The following is an 18,779-nucleotide window of genomic DNA, read 5'->3' on the forward strand; positions in this document are numbered from 1 at the left end:
ATCCTTCAAGGTAACAGCTGCAGACATCCAAAAACAATCAGTCCACCCTTCCGGGGACAGACACACGCAAAGAGATGTGGCCATTTTATATTTATATACATTCTGTACAAACTTAGGAATGGCTGCATAGCTACAGTATATTCTACAGAAATATCAGAACCATGTATCTAACCCAGAACTGCGTGTATGTCTCTGTGCCTATGAGTGTATGTATGTGCAAAAGAAAAGAAAAAAGAACAGAACAGAAAAAGAGAGAGAGAGAGAAAGAAAAATATATACTATATACCACTATGTGGCAAGTCGGGAAAAGAGTGCATTGAATATTATCTAGTGATTCTAATCAATAACTGCTAATTAAAAATAGCTGGTATGTCACTTAGGAACATATATTCCCCTTCAAAATGCCAATCTTTTCCCCATTACATATAAATATATATATATATTAAAAACCTTCTAGGATTCTTTTAAGAAGGGCAAACTTTACACTGCTTTTTTTGAATTACCCATGTGTCACTGCATAAATACAACACCTACCCGACAATATACCTAGAGTTCTGGCTTGGAAAAATCTGTTGGTGCAATACTTAACCCTTTCCACCACTGCTAAGAACAGGTCTATTCCTTTTGCAATAACCCAAAATTCTTTGGGAGAAAAAAAAATGTGTGTCATCACTGTTCTCCAAGATGAGGAAAGGATTAACATACTGCCCCTTGTTCCCTGTCATAAAATGGCCACTTGCAAACAGCTAACCGCACGAACGCCCAGCCCAGATTTCAGTTCAGTTTGGAGGATTGGGGTATTTTTTATTTGGGGTGGGGGGCAGTTGCTACAAAGACAGACAGACAGCCAGTTCTTCAGAGCCCTGTCTCACCTTTCTGTCTGAATGTTAGGACTGAATGATGCACCTACAACATTCAGGAAGAAGGTGAAATAGGCAGTGCAGAGGCAGGTCTGGTCATCTTTGCCAACTCTATATGCTTCACTCAGATGTTTCAGATAGTACAAATGGATAAAAACAAAGAAGGAAAAAGAACCAAGGTAATCCTGAAAACATGTTTTGCTTTTGGTAAAGTATCCCAAAGGCTGTGTACACATGAGCAGCTTAAACTGCAGCTAGGTCACTCTTTTTCTGAATTCAAATTGAAGCTGGTTTTGCGGGAAACGCGTTAAAATGTAGGCTATATTAATAAAAAAACAGGATGCAGGACAGATAGTGAATTTGACTGGAGGGCTCTTAATTCTTAAGGTCACGAGCCACAGTTTCACAGTCCCAGCAATCCAGACTATATCATGTTATGTGTGGTATGTATATATAATGTTGGATAGCCAGAAACTTGAACAGTGGAGGATGTTGTATGTTTCAAGAACGCATGAAATAGAGTGGGTGGTGTTACCTACTCTGTGCTTAGGGGAACAACTTAATACCCAATGAAAAGGACAGTCCTTCATATTAATGAGGGAAAAAATGTATTTTTTATTTTTTATTTTGGAAAAAGGTGGGAGGAAAAGATGACAAGGAATCTGAGTGATCAGGAATAAACCAATCAGGAGCAGTGAAGCTGTAGAGAGTCTGTTTCCCAGCAGAACTTCTCGTAAGAAAATATGGGTTTGGTTTCGTGCGATTAGGTTTGTCATGTGTCGTCAACCGCAACAGAAAAGTGGGAGCAAACAGTCCTTGAGCATTTGGTACGATCACCACACAGAGGTGGCTATATCCCTTTTGCAGATGTGTGCTGGTGGCGTGAGATATCAACATAGATAAAAGCTGCTTCTATAAACAAAAATCTTCCCAAAGCTGGGGGAGAGGAGGAGGATGGGAAGGAGAGAGAGAGAGATTATCTCTGAGCTCAAATGGCTGTGCTTGGACATCCAGCTAAATAAAACTTTAGTGCGGTAAGAATGAATTTGGGAAAGCCTTAGGCTTGTATACACAGTTTAGCAGTTTAACACCTGAATCCTAACTGTTGTTAATCTTAACTATGGTTAGTTAAAACAATTCAGCTATGGTTCATTAAAACAATTCAGGTTCAGAAACCATAGTCTGAAGCTGGCCTGTTTCACATAAACCATAATTAACCACATTTTGCTAGGTTTGGACAAGATGAGAAGCTAGAGTTGATCTAAAATTGAAGCGGAAACTTCCAAACTCTTCTTCATGCCTGTGCAGGAAGTGGGGGCAGCGAGAATACAACACCCTGAGGCCACCTTTGTTTTCATCATGCTAAACTATGGTTTAACATGATGCCTGAACTAAGCCAATGTTACGGTTATTAAAAATGGGTTTTAAACTGGAGTACAAAGAATAGGCTGATAACACATTAATTCCATTTAAGGAACTTGTTTGAAGTTGCAGAAACTGCTTAGGATTCCCTCACCAACTGTTCTGTTATTATCAGCCTTTTCCTACCTCTTTTGGGTATTATGAACAGATTTATTTGTTTAAGTCTGACATTCTGTCCCTAGCTGTCATTCCTGATTGACTGCAAAATGGAGCAAGCGATACTTTCCCTTCCATTCTTTGGGATTCTCTGGTCATTCTTCGTTGCAATTTCCATTGTTTGCTCTGACTTATAAAACATCTCTGTTAGGTTTATACAACTGAGATTATACCTATCAAGGTGTGCTATTAGCAAAAGTGACAGGGCAGAGGGAGGTGGCGGCATACACAAATTAAGAGATGGATGTCAGCAAAAAATTTGATATTACAAATGTTATCAATTCTATTATAATTTTTATAATAAGTAGCCACATAAGACTTCCTTCGGGGAAATGAAGGAACATACATCATAGTGCTTCAGCAGAGAAGATAGCTGGCCCATGAATCAATCAAGCTTGGAGATATATATATATATGAAAGAAACAGAAATGAATCGCTGTCAAATCCAAGGTGTCACTAGTATTGCTCAAAAGGATGGTGCTTAGCACAGTGTGAGATTGGGAGGTGGAGATGACTGACCACACTTCCCTGAAGGAGTCTGAGTCAAGACAAGCTGGCCATAGGTCCTGCCCCATGGCAGAAGCTTGACCGCAGTCCAGCAGGAGGGAAAGTATGGGAGGAGGGATGGAGAAGTTGAATGATCTTAAAACATGGGCCTGTGGCAGTACTGCAGTGCCAGTCAACCAAACCAGAATGCTGAATATGAAGGTGGCTGTTTCTTCACGAGCGGCCATTCCTCATTCTCTCAGCACATGCTTTAACCTGCAGGGTTCATTCTGGGGCATGTGGCTCACTGAAGTCTCTCTCTTTCTCTCCTCCCCTCCTTCTTCACCTCCTCCCTCCCTTCTCCTCCTCCTCCTCTTCTTTCTCAACAGAGAAGTGAGATCTCTCATATTTGGTTATCTACTCTTTACACAGCCAAGGGTCCAATATGTTGTGAGGTGTGTTGTTAAGACAGAAAGAATGCTGCCCAAAGCTCCCATTTTGGGAAAGTCTAACTACTCCTTAAGTAAGCAACATATAGATACAAGAGACTCTCTTCCCCCCCTCTCCTCCAAATCAACCTAACCTTCCTCTCTGTTTTTGTTTTTGCTCAAAGGTGTGGTGCAGGTGAGAAGGATATGCCAGCCCTTGCAGGCTGCTCTGTACACTCTGTTCGAAGGGCTGTTTGCTGTGCGGGCCGCAGGCTTCAGGCCTTTGAAGGGTTGAATACCATCTTTTGATATACCATGACGGATGGGGTGTAAAGAAGCTTTTACAACTTGGATACACAGCATAAAGAGATCACAGAAAAGACCTTAATAAACAGACAACCTTTTAAGAGAAACCAAATGGAATTAAAATGTGAGGGGGACGGGGAGCAAGCACAAGAATATTTTATACCATTCAAAACAGTCTTTACCAATATGTATTTATGGCACATCAGATTATTCATATTCCAGCTATGTGATTTCCAGATTGGTTTTTTTTACTTACTTGTAGTTTTTGACCATCTGTTAATTATGAGCAAGGCTACATCTATGATGTAGAACCTGTTGTGGCTCTTCAGATTTTGCTGGACTTCCAACTCCCGTCCATCCCAGCCAGTACGGCCAATGGTCTGGGATGATAGGAGCTATAGTTCAATGGCATCCTGACTCAAAAACTTCTCAGAACTCTCTACATCATAATTACATCATAACGGTCCAAAGAACTATAATCCAAAGTATTGGTGTTTGAACTACCTGAGATAGTAAACTCTGTTCTTTTTTAGAAGGTCTAATATTTTACTTGTGTCTTCAAATCTACTGTATTTTTGGCTATTTATTATGGAGGAGTATTTGTTTCAGAACCCAATTGATATTTGAAACCTTTGCAGATCTTCACTACTGCATAATTGAGCTAATGCTCTGGAAGTCACCTTCAGAGTCCTGCTAGACTGAAGCTCCTTTCCTGCAGCAAAGCTAGAGTGATGCTGCAGTTATAGCAGGTAAGAAAAGAGACCTGAAGTTTTGGCTTATTAGAGCTTCTTTGTCCACAAAACTTCAGACAGAAGTCTCCGTTAGGATTTTTCATGCAGTGCATTTTAACATGAAATCTTAACTAAAAGTCTGCACAATACATTCCTACATTGAGACCATCTCCAACCATGTTGAATGAGAAGTGCTGAAATAAATATGTGTGCATCCACTACCAACTCCTGTTCCTAACCCTCCCCCCTGCAAATTTCCATTATGTCTGAAGCTTTTTTAGATGAGTAAGATCATGTAAGACTACTCTCAAACAACTTGTATACATTCATGAGCTTGTGAAATTGTTAGGGAAGTCCTGAGAGGAGGACTGAAGGTTAAGCACTGGCATCTCAGTCAGTTGCATTGTGAGGCTGGGTTTCCTTTTATGAGCAATGGTGACCTCACACAATATCACAATTGCCAAGCTATGACCTGATCAACAGAAAAGCTTATAGTGCTTATGAACATAGTAACATCTGGGGTTTTAAGACAGCCTCTCAAGTGAGGCCCTCAGAGCCTGCAGCAGCAACATCCACAGCTATGGCTTGTGACTTCTCTTTGAGGGAGGCAAGTATAATCAACAAGATGTAAGCATTTTCACTTTCCATTAGTGACAGAGGAAAGAATATTGCCTATGCCAGGCCCTCCATCTCTTAATAATTGCTACCTTCTGCCAATGGCAGAAAATGAAGGCATTTGTTTTCTGGGAAACAAAAACGAAGCTTTTTGATTTCTAGAAAACACTTTATATGAATATGAAATATCATCAGCGAATGGACTGAGAAAAGGGCACAGAGGTTGCCTGGTTACAGCAGTGTCAGAGGAGAAAGCAGCAACATACTGAAATTTTCCTTTCAGTGCTTTAGAGTGGATGACACTGAAGGAACAGGGGGCCTTTGAGCCTAGAGGAGTGAACAGAGGTGGCCCACGTCTCCTGTGCTCCTTGTATTGTTTGGGGACTGGGGGTATTTTTTTATGAGCAAACGCAGTATATTGTTCATTGTTTTGGGGGCTGGATGTAAAAAGGTGCTACAAATCATTCTAATGCAATTTAATACAAGCATGCAAATATTAGGGGAAAGGATTAACATCCCCCTGTTCTGCAATCCAAATAAGTTCCTTATCTAAAATTGTTTACATGCATACCTTGTCTTGGGTAGGTGGGTGGCAGGCAATCTCTCTGAATATATTCCTCCATTTAATTAGCACGTATTCATTTATATCTGAAATTCATTCCCTAGTTGTCAGCTTATTTTTTAAAAAATGTTGTACAATATTTGGTAGCATAAGTCCTGAAAATTAACAACCCTACTTCCTATATGAACCTAAAAGTCATTGGACGATAAGAGGAATGCTTGAAATATAAAACACTGGCTTCTTAAAAACACTGTAGCTATATAGACCCTTCCCTTTATGCCTTTGTCATTTTTTGTCAAACACTTTTGACTGTTTTGAATAGTAATAGAGAGGCTGGATCAAATGAGGATGTGATTGATCAAAAGATGGACTGAATAGCATGTCTTACATAAAGCTAACCAGTTCAGGAACAAGAAAGGAAACTTAAAAAACAAAAACCAGACTTAAAAATCACATTACCCATAACCAGGAATTAACATAAAATCACCATGCAATGGTCACTGGAGAATTTATTTCTCCATCATTAATACTGTTACAGAATACATCAGCGACTACTTATAATTCAGTTAAACCAAACGGGGGGGGGGGGAGCAGGGAAGGGGAGACGGACAAGAAAACAAAACAAGCTCAAAACTGAAAGCCGGAGGTGGAGGGGGGCAATCTCTGTACAATACCTAGATTGACCATGAGTTTGACACGGCCTCCATCCAGCTCTAGCCGCAAGGTATCGGCTGAATCACGGGATGTGGTGGCCATCAGGAGCCCGTAAGCCCGCTGAGACATAAAGCGGAAGGACACATCCTCTGCCTCTGTGTGCATGACCATCGGCATAATGATCTTCATGTACATGCTGCCATCATAACTCAGAATTGATGCCTCTGAAAAAACAAAGAAAAGGAAAATAAAAATTAATCGCTATCAGTTCTGTGCCCTCCAGATCTTGAATGATCCCTCAGTACTTAGAACACACTGCAGATAAATTGCTTCACTATGCATTGCTATAGGCTAGCAGCCGTGAGATTTTTAATAGGAAGTATTGTTGTGTTGAGCTTATTGTGTTGCACACCAAAAACAACATAGAGGCTAGATCAGTGCTAGCAATGAAGCTTCCATTTTCTCCACAAATTGGTTCCAATATAGCATATGCTACCCATTCTACCTGCCTCAGGTGTTAAAGATCTGCTTTCCTACAACTCAAGCTAATATCTGCAGTTGATCAATAGTAATGGCTTAATTAATATGGAAAGGAAAAAGGAGTGTAGGGGTGGGGTTTGGGGGGGAGGGATAGGAAACCATTTTGTAGCAGTATTTGAACAGAAGATTGCTATAGTGGATGGTTCTTCGTCTTCATCTTCTAACACATTTACTCAAAAATTACAATAGAGCTTTGTCCACTGCCATAATATCACAGAATGATCACTCCAATCCTCAATCCCTCACCACGGTCATGTTGACTCGCCAAATATCCTCAATAGGAACTCAACTACAAATCCGATTTACTAGACAGTTCACTTGTCTAGTGGATGGTGGTTTGAAAAATATTTTAAAGTGATGTTGTTGTTTTATTTATTTAAAAAAATGTTACTTCCATGAGCTTTGGAGTGAAGGGAAGTTAAAATTCAGATGAAACATCTCATTATTCTCATGCTTAGTGTGAGGACAGGAAGTTGAGACAAATTAACCCATGATGCCACGTGCATCATAGGACATATAGCACACATAACCTAGACCTAACAATCACTAGTTTTCCAGTGGAAAGGTTTGCTAACTAAAGGTAATAGAGATTACTTAAGGTGTGAAGACACTCAATTGACTGTTGATATATACTTCTGCTCCAGCAGGACATTTCCCTTCCACTCGTGGCCATCTGCTGCCAACTGCTCTGTGTGAAGGCATCCAGGAGAGATACAGTGGCAGGTGAAGACAACATTAAGTGCCTACTCTGGAGCCAAGTGAACTGCCCCCCTCTCTCTGGGTCACATACTACCAACTGTCCTACAGAAAGAAATCCAGGAGAGAGAGGGGCAGTGGAAGACAAGCCTAGGAACTTGTTCCTGCTCCAACTGCACTGTTCTCTACTCTGCTGCAGGGCCACATCCATCATCAGCTGCCCTGTAGGACAAATTCCTAGAGAGAGGAGGAAGGAGGTGACAATGATGCTTGGAGCTTGTATTGCCCCAGTTCTGGATAGTTTTAGTTTATGTGCATGGGTTGGTTAGTTGGTTTTAAAAAATGTAGCTCCACATTTTATAAAAAATATGGAGCATTTGAAATATTATATTACAAATAAAATTGAAAATACAAGGCATTAAAAATAAATTATAAACATTATGAGTTGTTTTGAGGGCACCCCTTTAAAAGTGGGACAACCCCCCCCCCCACTGATCTCCAAGTTGACTAGCACCTGCTTTTGGTCAAATTCACTAAGGTATGTGTTATTGCATGGAGTAATTGCACCCACACCCTGAATACTGAGATGATGCATACATATTGAATAAGCTCTGTCCCCGTCTTTCTTAGCATTAACACAAAGATTTGCAACATAAACAAACAGCTGTGTGGGTACCGGCTGAGGCATGCCTGCAATTGTAAGTATGTATATCAGCACTATAGTGATTTGCTGACACTTACATACAGTCATCAAAATTCTAGTCGCCAAACATATTGCCTATCACTTTTAGTTTCTCTTAGTTTCTCATTATTCAAAACTAAAGTGCAATTCTCTATATTTCCACATTAGTTCGCAGTTTAAAAAAGAAATCCTCATGAAAATTCGCCAGCATTTCAATGTGAATTTCTCCTAATTTACACAATTTTGTATGCAGTTTTGCCAAACATACACATCTGTGCAAAGCAGTGTTCCCTAAATAAATCCATGTTGATATGTTATTTTTTCTTATATATTCATTTTTATGAACACTTTATCAAAATATATGCATGTCTGTACCTGGTTGGAGAACTGCATTGCAAAGTTCAGAGAAGTGAAAATTTGGAAGGATGGCTGGGTTTTGATTCATGTATTGTACAGGAACATGTGAGTTAGGTAGCTTTGTTTTAAAATGTGAACTGAACTGAATTGCAGCCAATTGAACTGAAGTTTCAGAACTGATGTTTCAGTACGTTTCCGAGCACAATTCAAAGTGTTGGTGCTGACCTTTAAAGCCCTAAACGGCCTTGGTCCAGTATATCTGAAGGAGCGTCTCCACCCCCATCGTTCTACCTGGACACTGAGGTCCAGCACCGAGGGCCTTCTGGCGGTTCCCTCACTGCGAGAAGCCAAGTTACAGGGAACCAGGCAGAGGGCCTTCTCGGTAGTGGCGCCTTCCCTGTGGAACACCCTCCCACCAGATGTCAAAGAGAACAACAACTACCAGGCTTTTAGAAGACATCTGAAGGCAGCCCTGTTTCGGGAAGCTTTTAATGTTTGATGTATTATAGTATTTTAATATTCTTTTGGAAGCCGCCCAGAGTGGCTGGGGAAGCCCAGCCAGATGGGCGGGGTATAAATAATAAATTTTTTATTATTATTATTATTATTATTATTATTATTATTATTATTATGTGTAAAGTAAGGCTGCAGACGCAGCAGCCTCCTCAGATGCACACAAACTATTGCCCCTCTTCACCTACACACCATTTGCCATGAGTGCAAGCCAGCTGTGGGTCACAGAAGAAAAGCTGTGCTCCCTTTTCGCAAGGTGCTGCTGCAGAGAAGCAAAGCACAGCATGCTAAATGCAATTCCAATCGCTTTCACTTCTGCACTCCCAATACTGCCGCTTCCAGCTGCTAGTAGAACAAAATGTACTCTATATTATACACACACTTACTGGCTGCATGTAAAGAAACACAGTCGCGCACACCTCCCTGCTCTTGCTGTGGGCTGTATTAGGAAGTGAAGCCAAGCATGAAATGGCTCTTTTTGACACCTTCAGCTCGAATGTGCCCTGCCTGAAACTGTCTGTGCCACTGTCTGGGCATGTGTGTAGAGCTGGCAAGTACAGTGGAGCCTCGCAAGACGAAATTAATTCGTTCCGCAAGTCTCTTCGTCTTGCGGTTTTTTCGTCTTGCGATGCACGGTTTCCCATAGGAATGCATTGAAAATCAATTAATGCGTTCCTAGGGAAACCGCCTTCAGACCAGGTCCGGGGACAGTCTGTCCCCGGACCTCTTCTGAAGGCTGGGGGGGATAAGGGCTTTTCTTCCCACCCCCAGCATTTTAAAAAACCCTGGGACAGCGGAGGACTTCTCCGCTGTCCGGGGCGATTTAAAAGCCCCTGGGAAGGCAGGCAGGGGGGACAAAGACTTTCGCCCCCCGCCCGCCTTCAGAAGGTGTTCCCGCCCCCCGCCCCGCTTCGGAACAGCGTTCCGAAGCGGGGCGGCTGGGGCAGGTGTCCCCGCCCCCCCTCCCCGCTTCGGAACAGCGTTCCGAAGTGGGGCGGCTGGGGCAGGTGTCCCCGCCCCCCTCCCCGCTTCGGAACAGCGTTCCGAAGTGGGGCGGCTGGGGCAGGTGTCCCCGCCCCCCCTCCCCGCTTCGGAACAGCGTTCCGAAGTGGGGCGGCTGGGGCAGGTGTTCCCCCGAGCGCTTCTAAAGGCGGGCGGCGGTGAGGGAATCCCTTGGCCCCCCGCCGGACTTCAAAAGAGCTTCGGGAAGTCCGGTGGGGGGCCAAGGGATTCCCTCCCAGCCGGCCGCATTTAAAAGCACTCCGGGCAAAGCAGCGAAGTGCGCTGCTTTCCCCGGAGTGCTTTTAAACGCGGGCGGCTGGGAAGGAATCCCTTGGACCCCCGCCGGACTTCAAAAGAGCTTCAGGAAGTCCGGCGGGGGGGCAAGGGATTCCCTCCCAGCCGCCCGCATTTAAAAGCACTCCGGGGAAAGCAGCGAAGTGCGCTGCTTTCCCCGGAGTGCTTTTAAACGCAGGCGGCTGGGAAGGAATCCCTTGGACCCCCGCCGGACTTCAAAAGAGCTTCGGGAAGTCCGGCGGGGGGCCAAGGGATTCCCTCACCGCCGCCAGCATTTAAAAGCACTCTGGGCAAAGCAGCGAAGTGCGCTGCTTTCCCCGAGCGCTTCTAAATGCGCTGCGCTTCCCCGCTGTCCCAGAGATTTCCCTATGGGCTTTCGTCTTGCGAAGCAAGCCCATAGGGAAATTCGTTTTGCGAAGCGCCTCCAAAACGGAAAACCCTTTCGTCTAGCGGGTTTTCCGTCTTGCGAGGCGTTCGTCTTGCGGGGTACCACTGTATCAGTGCATGTGGTGCCAGTGAGCATGGGGATTAATCAACAATAAGAGGACCCAAATCCTTTCTTTCTTTCTTTCCTATTTTAACGTGGTGCCCATGTTGTAGTCTAACCTCTGTAGGGCTGACTAAAGCTGAATTGGCTGAATGGCAGAAGGAGCATCTGTAGAAGTGTTTAGCATCTCCCTCATCTGTAGAAATCAGTGGTTTTGGGCAGAGTCTCATGGAACTTTGAGTAAAAAGATAAACTGAGTCTTTTCATGTGCTTCTGTTTAACAGTTATGGCTGGTGGCTGTCTGTTTTCATAAAAAGAGCATAGAAAAGAAGACAAAAGGAAGGAAGAATTTATATAAACAAGGTATCAAATGCATTCCCTGAATTTTTGCAAGTCTACCATTATCCTCATTGGCTTGACCTTAAAGTCAAAACCCTGTAAGATTCATTAGCTCTAACTAGTAAGAACAGCATCAGCACTTGTAAACCTGCCTTGGGACAAAATATGGTGTTCCTCTTTTAGATATTAAACTATCTATTTTTTCTAAAATCTCTATATCTACAGCAAAAGGGGAATCTTATTAAATTGTTAGAACTTGGCATTATTCCTTTCAGGGCTGTGCTCATGGGGGCAGGTGGGGGGGAGCAGACCAGAAAGGAAGGTTCAAGAACATTAGGAAAGGCCGTGGAAATATTTGCAGATGGAGGAAACGGTTGCTGGTAAATGTTACCACTAGCCCAGAGACGTGGGGAGCAGGAGACTGTAGCCTTGCTGAATCTTGGCAGGCACATGAGGGAGCCAAAAGGGAGCATTAGAGCTCCTCCTGAAGCCTGCTCCAAATGTCAATCTAACATTTGCAGAAGTGCGCAGAACTGTTTTGAGAAGAAATATCGGACGAGAAGGTCAAGGCTGGAAAAGTTGTACAAAGTCAGCAAGCCAAATGAGAAGAACACATGGGCTGAAATTGTGCTTTGAGAATCCATTCCTTCTTCCATAACTGTGGGGCACATGTATAAAGATGTATTTAAGATGCAGGCAAAGGGCTTTCTCATCAGGTCGATTCTGATACAGCATGCTTCTGAATACCAGCTGCTGTGAATCCCAGGTGGGCAGGGTGCTATTGCACTCATCATGTTCTGCTTGCATGCTTCCCAGGGGCATCTAGTTGGCCACTGTGACAAAGTGGAAAGGAGTTTAGAAGAGGGGTAAGTCTCCACTGCCTGGCCTATCATGCCACGCCCCCCACCACACCCCAAAGACCTTCGGGGGACCTAATCCAGCCTTGGCTGAGCTGGCTTCTGCTGAGCTGGCTGAGCCCCAGTTGAGCCAGGATAGGGCACTTACACCTGTGCTACCTGTTCACGAAGCTACCAGCATGAGTCTGACCAAACTGTGGGAGGCAGTGGAAGACAGGAGTGCCTGGAGTGCTCTGGTCCATGGGGTCACGAAGAGTCAGACACGACTAAACAACTAAACAACAAAGGGCACTTACACCTGTGCACCTCCAGCTGAACCAGAATGGGAGACTCACCTGACAGACAATGATCTGCCTATTCCAAACACAAACTTGCCCAATCATCCTGGGCAAACTTGGCTTTGGATTGTTCCCTACGAAATCTTATGAATTGAATAGCTTTAGGACAGCTCAAGCTACCAATAAAGAGCTATTTGTGGCTTTGCATGATTGAACAAATAATGTAACGAAGCACAACAAACCTTGTGACCCATGAGTGAAATGCTACATTTCTATTTGCCAGAAGAAATTCAGAAGCAGGAGAAAGACAGAGATTATTAAATTTGCCTTAAATGAAAAAGCCCTGCTTGTAAACTAGTGATTTATTTTTTTTTAAGTCTGACAAATAAATCAGCTTTTGGGAAGTGTTATGGAGCAGAGCAGGCAGCAATTAGGCAGATAATGACAGCATTGCTAGCTTGGGGGGGGGAGTACAGTATACCATTTAATTTGGGGTTCCAAGTTGCACCTTCCAAACTTAAAAATACAAGTTCAACTATATGGTGTTTATAACACCAGGAGGTGGGAGGAGGGTTCTGCACATCCCTTTCTTACCCCATCAAAGTACTGCCACTTTTCTCTTGCATAACTTTTGTAAAGCTGTAAAATTGCCGGTTGGCGACTGTCTGAAAGCACTTCAGACAAATGGCAATATTACTCTACAGAAGGGTATCATCAATAGGATAGTAAGTTGGGCCCACTGCAGCTTCTAATCAGCTCATCAATAGTGATGTGATGACTCTTTTTCTCCTTAAGTACAGGGCCAATTTGTTTCACAGCCTTACTGCGAGGAGAATTGAAAGAGAGGAAGAGACGTCTATTTTCTGCAGGCCAGACCCAGCAGAAAGGCAAAGGACGAGATGCACCCCCCCTCCTGCAACTGCCCACAACTGGCCCTTGAATATTACTTCAACACTGGCAGGAGAGCAGCATCCTTCACTGCAGCTGAGGGCAGCAGGTTAGCTGAGGGACCACAGGGCAAGCCACCCACAATGCTTTCTCCTGCAACACCTGAGCACCACTCCCTACCCTCACCCCCGCAAGAGTTTCTGCCACCTGAATCAGCCACCTCACTCTGCCTTATGGTAGGGCCAGCCCTGCCAGAGGCTAACAGTGCAATGCGGGCAGTGGTAATAGATGATCAGCAGCACATATATAGGGCTTTCACGTATAAAATGGGAAACTTCCCCCAAAATGAATATTTTGGGCAGAATATAATGAGTCCCGTCATCAGAAGCCCTGTGCAAGGACTTCTGCTTGTGCAATGGGCTTACTCCACTGCCCCCCCACCTCCTGCAACTTACTTAGGGAGGTGGGTCTGAAGAACCTATGCAACAACTCATGGGGGGAGGGACGAGAGGGAGAATCATTCCAACTGGCCAGCTGAAATGCTTGCCCTGACGGAAGGATCGCCTTAGTGCAAGCACTGAATTCCTCGCAAAGACTTTGATCTTTGAATCAAGCAATCCTTTCCTCTTGGTGTGCCAAAGCCAGTGCCTCCCACCAGGCAAAGTCTCCCACTGCACGTGTCAGGCCACTGATGAAGAGACATGTTCATCACTTCTTAACGCCTTGCAGATGCTGGATCTTAGATTGCCTCTGAGCATGTGCAGAGAGTATTTCTACCAATATTATGCGGCTATAGAAAACCTAGATAAGTCAAGAATTTGTGAGAAGAGTACACTGGTACCTTGGGTTAAGAACTTAATTCGTTCTGGAGGTCCTTTCTTAACCTGAAACTGTTCTTAACCTGAGTTACCACTTTAGCTAATGGAGCCTCCTGCTGCCGCCGCATCACCGCCATGCAATTTCTATTCTTAGCATGAAGCAAAGTTCTTAACCCGAGGTACTATTTCTGGGTTAGCGGAGTCTGTAACCTGAAGCATCTGTAACCTGAAGCATCTGTAACCCGAGGTACCACTGCACTTAGGGAAGAATGTTCAACTCCAAAGTGTGTTTCAGCCTCCTTACCAGGTTTTATAGAAAGTAAGTACTAACTACAGCTAACTACTCTTGCTTACTTATTTCTTATTTCTTTTAATACTCAGATTTGGTTGCTAATAACATTTGGTTTACCCCTATGTCAAACACATACTTATAGATCATCGTTGAAGGGGTTAAGATGGGAGGTAATTCCTTTTCTATTGCAATCTTGATGTGGTGAAGAATTGGATCAGAACATAGTTATCCCTCAGTATTCATATTTCTCTGAATTTTGTAATACAATTATTGGCTCCCCTCCTCAGTGCTGCATGTGATCTATACAGAGCACACCCACATTTACAAAGTGTTTCCTTGGGAATGAAATGTATGAAGTGGAATAACATAATGACTATGTAAGTTACGTATGTTGTGTAATGTTACCACAGAGGACAGAGAGACAAATGACATCATTTTTGGCATAAGACAAACTGCAGTAGAATGGAAGCAGTGATGTATACAGAGCAGAAAGAGACACAGCACCTTCTAACACCCCTAGGTGGGACTGACTACATATAACATAGTGTTACTACAGCACTTCCGGGGAAATGGTGGCTGACTAAGCATGATTAACATTACATTGTTCTAAATTTCTTTTTTCTCTTTTATCACTTTCATTTTCTTAATTGATAGGGCTACATTATTTATTTAGCAAGCAACTCTGGTTCATTTATTTCATCAGGAGGCTGCATTTAAAACAAAAATAAATAAATCATGACCCACCCATGCATTTAGATTTTAACCGTAGGAATAACTCAGATGCATTGGCTGATTAATTTCATACTAACAGAGAGTGGCTTGTGGAATCCAGGCAGCAACACCAGGATAATTTTTTTCCTGTTTGAAGAACGCATGCAAAAAACCCAACTTCAAAAGAAGGGGAACAACAGTATAACTGTCCAACCCCACATTTAAGTGAGAAACTTGGCTTCATTACTCTAGCCCCCCTAGCCAGTTATTATGTTGCAGACTAGGGCCCCAATCCATGCCTAGCCACTTACTTAATGAACTTGTGGCCTTGGGTGGGGGTGATCGTCTACATCAGATGTGTCCATAAAGTTCAATATGGACCAGATGAGCATCACAATCCACATTGGGCCCCCAGGAGAATTGGAGATTCTCTAATGTGCCTAATGTATGCTGGGGTACAGCTTTTCTTCTAAACTTTTAGGTGTGGATTAGAATCCCCCTAACTGCCACTCACCCTTGTACAAGAGGTTTGTGCTCACATGTTGGAATATTTGTCCTTCTTTCCTTAGCTATCTGACCCTTGTACCATCTTGCAAACGTCTTTCAAGAGTCCCTCAATTATCAAAAGTAATTCCCCATGTACTGGGGGTGAGTGGGTGGAAAAACAAATATAACATGCCTTCTGGCTCACAGAACTTTTTTTTCATAATTATCTGGCTCCTGCAATGAAACCAAATGCCCAAATAACTGAGGAAATAGAACACAGTAACTCTGTGGGAGCTAAAACACATCTGGGTCCAGCCAGTACTTGGATGGTGGACCACATGAGAAACCTACAATGCTGGAAGAAAGGAGGGGCAAATAAATATTAGCTAGATTCTGACATCCATTAATTTATTGGGTTTAGAAGGGTTTCCATCCCCTCAAACCTTTAATGCTATGTATATTTGATTCTGTTTCAGAAATCAGTAGTTAAAATTCTGGTAACTTTTCTTCCACCTACCTAGAGTCTTGTTCATCAATCATAGACCTAAACTATTTCACACCAGCTCCTTGGTGCTTTTGTAAAAGTAGCCCAGGGAGCTCATTATGTCAAGCACATTATATATTATCTTGCCTTTTTTTGATAGTGTACATTTTGCTAGAATGATCCTGATGGTTTCTCACCATAGTTTCACTGAGTGTCCCAGATGCCACTTTGACATTGCATATTTTAAACAGACAGGAGACAGCATTTGGGCTTATTATCTTGACAAAGGTCAGCTGGTAAAACTGTTAGGGCTCTGTTCCTCTTTAGTGTCGTGCAATTCCAGCATTGTTGCCGAGCTGATAAATAAATTCAATCAAGTTTCTGCACAAAAGAAGCTCTGACAGACAAAGAAAGGAGAGGTCTGTGCACGGCGTTTCATAAGGGCAATCAACGATTTTATCTCTCTAATGCAAAAGCATTAGCAAGGATTTTACCCTTGAGTGCCTTAACCTCAAGAGCATTCATTTTACCAGATCTGCCTCTATAGCCCCAAAGTGGCAGGACTCCATTGAAAGCACAGCATTAGGAACATTGATTACAAGAAATGGTAAACAAAAGGATGTTGCAGTGCTCTTAAGGGCCACTCATGGGGTGTTTTCAAAAATGGTTACATTAAAAGCCACCGCTTCTTGAAACCCAGCAAGCAAAGTTACATGAAGCCTGAAATCATTCGCTCCTCTACAACAGGCGCTGGATTTGGCAGATTTAATAAAACGATTATTACAACTATCAAGATTATTGCCTGCTGGATCAGGCCGGTGGTGCCAACCAGATGTCCACGGAGAGCCTGCAAGAAGGATCTGAGCTCAACTCAGCCCACCCCTGATTCCTAACAACTTGAATTCAGAAGCACAATGCCTCCAACATTGGTGACTGAAAATAGCTATCAGCATTAGCAGCCACAGATAGCCTTAGATGATGATGATTAAATTTTGTACATTAATATAATACACATATACAGTGGTACCTCGGATTACATACACTTCAGGTTACAGACTCCACTAAACCCAGAAATAGTGCCTTAGGTTAAAAAATTTGCTTCAGGATGAGAACAGAAATTGTGCAGCAGCGGCGCAGCAGCAGCAGGAGGCCCCATTAGCTAAAGTGGTGCTTCAGGTTAAGAACAGTTTCAGGTTAAGAACAGACCTCCAGAACGAATTAAGTTCTGAACCTGAGGTACCACTGTATAAATTTATTAATGATTATGATGATCAAGAATATATCTTGCCTTACTTAAAAGAAAAAGGCAACTTAGAGAACAATTATTTTCATGGGGCATGAAATTAGCCAGCACTGCGTTTTTTTGGGGGGGGGGGCCTGGGCAAGCTGCCCAAGCAGGCCCTCTTCCCTGAGTTGAACTACTTCCTCCTCAACCTTGTTGCCACTGCTCACATGCTTGTGCCCTTCCTCTAGGCCCAATCTTCATGGCTGCCAAGAGCGTAAGGGAAAGGCAAGTGTTGGCTGCTGGTCCTTCTCCTTGTGCTTCTCCCTGTTTCTTCACCCAGAAAGTGCAGTCAAAGAAGCAGCAGGCCCCATGGGTAGGCACCGCAGTGCTGCCGCCACCCCCCAAGAAAGGCAACCCTTGATTCCAGTTTGCAAAACCCTGGCTAAACCACAGAGGAAACTGAAGCTGATTTCTTACTGAACTCTGCTACTTGGATTCCCAAGGCAAAGTGGGAGACGGGGGCTGGAAGGGAGGTGGAGAGAATGCTTTTTTATGGGAAACCTGTATCTCTAGAGCACTCTATGCACAAGCTTCAAAACAACACAGCAAACACTGCAGTTCCACACTATGCTAAGGTCTAGTATCTAATAATTTTCACAATTACTGAAACACAGCACAGGAAGATGTCCAGGAGGAGCTCAAGCACCTCCTTGGAACTGCATGTGCCTCCTTTGGAAGAATCAGTTCATACTTCATGAATCACAGGCCTTAAAGAGACTGGATCAGTGGTCCTATATCCTGCCTCAAACAAGGGGCTTCCCTGTCTGCATTCAAGCTTGAGACACACTCTCTCTCTCTCTCTCTCTCTCTCTCTCTCAGAATTCAGTGCATTCTACCAGGTGTGACCTTTCTAAACAGTGGCAGCGGCTGTGCTTTAGCATCCACGTTCCATATCGGACAACATCTCCAGCCCATCCATCAAAATGTCCAAGTGGTGATTGCATATCTTCATATGGAGAGGGAGTCAATTAAGGGTGAGTCATTAATGTGAAATCATTCCACTTCTCCCAAAATGAATAGAAGTGAATTGGCACAGTGTTGGGCCAGTGCCGACTTCTTAGCTGGACACAAGTGGATCAGAGTGGAAGCACAGAGACAGAGTGAACTCATTTCATAGATAGCATCTCCAAGCCCAATATGGTAATTTCAAAATTTGGAAATAATTTCTTATGACAAATGAATCCACTTCTTCCCAGCCATTTTCTCATCAAGGCATTTCACTTCATCAATGCCAACAGTAACTGCTTGCCTTGGCAAAAAAGCCCAAAAAACCCCTGAAGGCAACAGAAGAGAGAGAGAAGAATCAAGAACCAAGATGGGGCAATGCCAACTCTGAAATGGGACTCCTGGCACTTTGTGACCTAGAGAGGCAATGGAGCTTGGCTCCAGCAAATGAGCTCAGGGAATTCAATAGGAGAGAAGAGAGATATGACATTCAAGGCTGGTTCACACATTTACACAGAGGCAAAGCTAGGTTTACTTCCAAGTATACACTCTACAGAACGGGCAGCCAACTATTAGTCTCTGATAAGTAGACCTGTATGGTGTGC

At 43.4% G+C, this 18,779-nt stretch overlaps 1 protein-coding gene and 1 long non-coding RNA gene across 28 annotated transcripts in view; one reads left to right on the forward strand and one right to left on the reverse strand.

Moving 5' to 3' along the window:
* Positions 1 to 18,779, reverse strand: part of NRXN3 (neurexin 3) — a 1,270,857-nt gene that overhangs the window by 838,923 nt on the left and 413,155 nt on the right. For all 26 annotated transcript variants that reach the window (XM_081172108.1, XM_081172127.1, XM_081172102.1 and 23 more), the window contains one exon: positions 6,241 to 6,444. In XM_081172108.1, the coding sequence (XP_081028234.1) occupies positions 6,241 to 6,444 (204 nt within the window). The remainder of the gene's footprint in view (positions 1 to 6,240; positions 6,445 to 18,779) is intronic.
* LOC308575909 lies at positions 10,890 to 18,547 on the forward strand. 2 transcript variants are annotated; one of them, XR_014002968.1, is made up of 4 exons: positions 10,890 to 11,154; positions 13,061 to 13,262; positions 18,056 to 18,203; positions 18,426 to 18,547. It is a non-coding gene; the product is annotated as an uncharacterized lncRNA (long non-coding RNA). The 2 variants fall into 2 exon arrangements; XR_014002969.1 differs by lacking the exons at positions 13,061 to 13,262; positions 18,056 to 18,203; positions 18,426 to 18,547 and adding an exon at positions 11,652 to 11,825.

Source organism: Podarcis bocagei (genome assembly GCF_964188305.1).
Source record: "Podarcis bocagei genome assembly, chromosome: 1".
Taxonomy (NCBI): domain Eukaryota; kingdom Metazoa; phylum Chordata; class Lepidosauria; order Squamata; family Lacertidae; genus Podarcis; species Podarcis bocagei.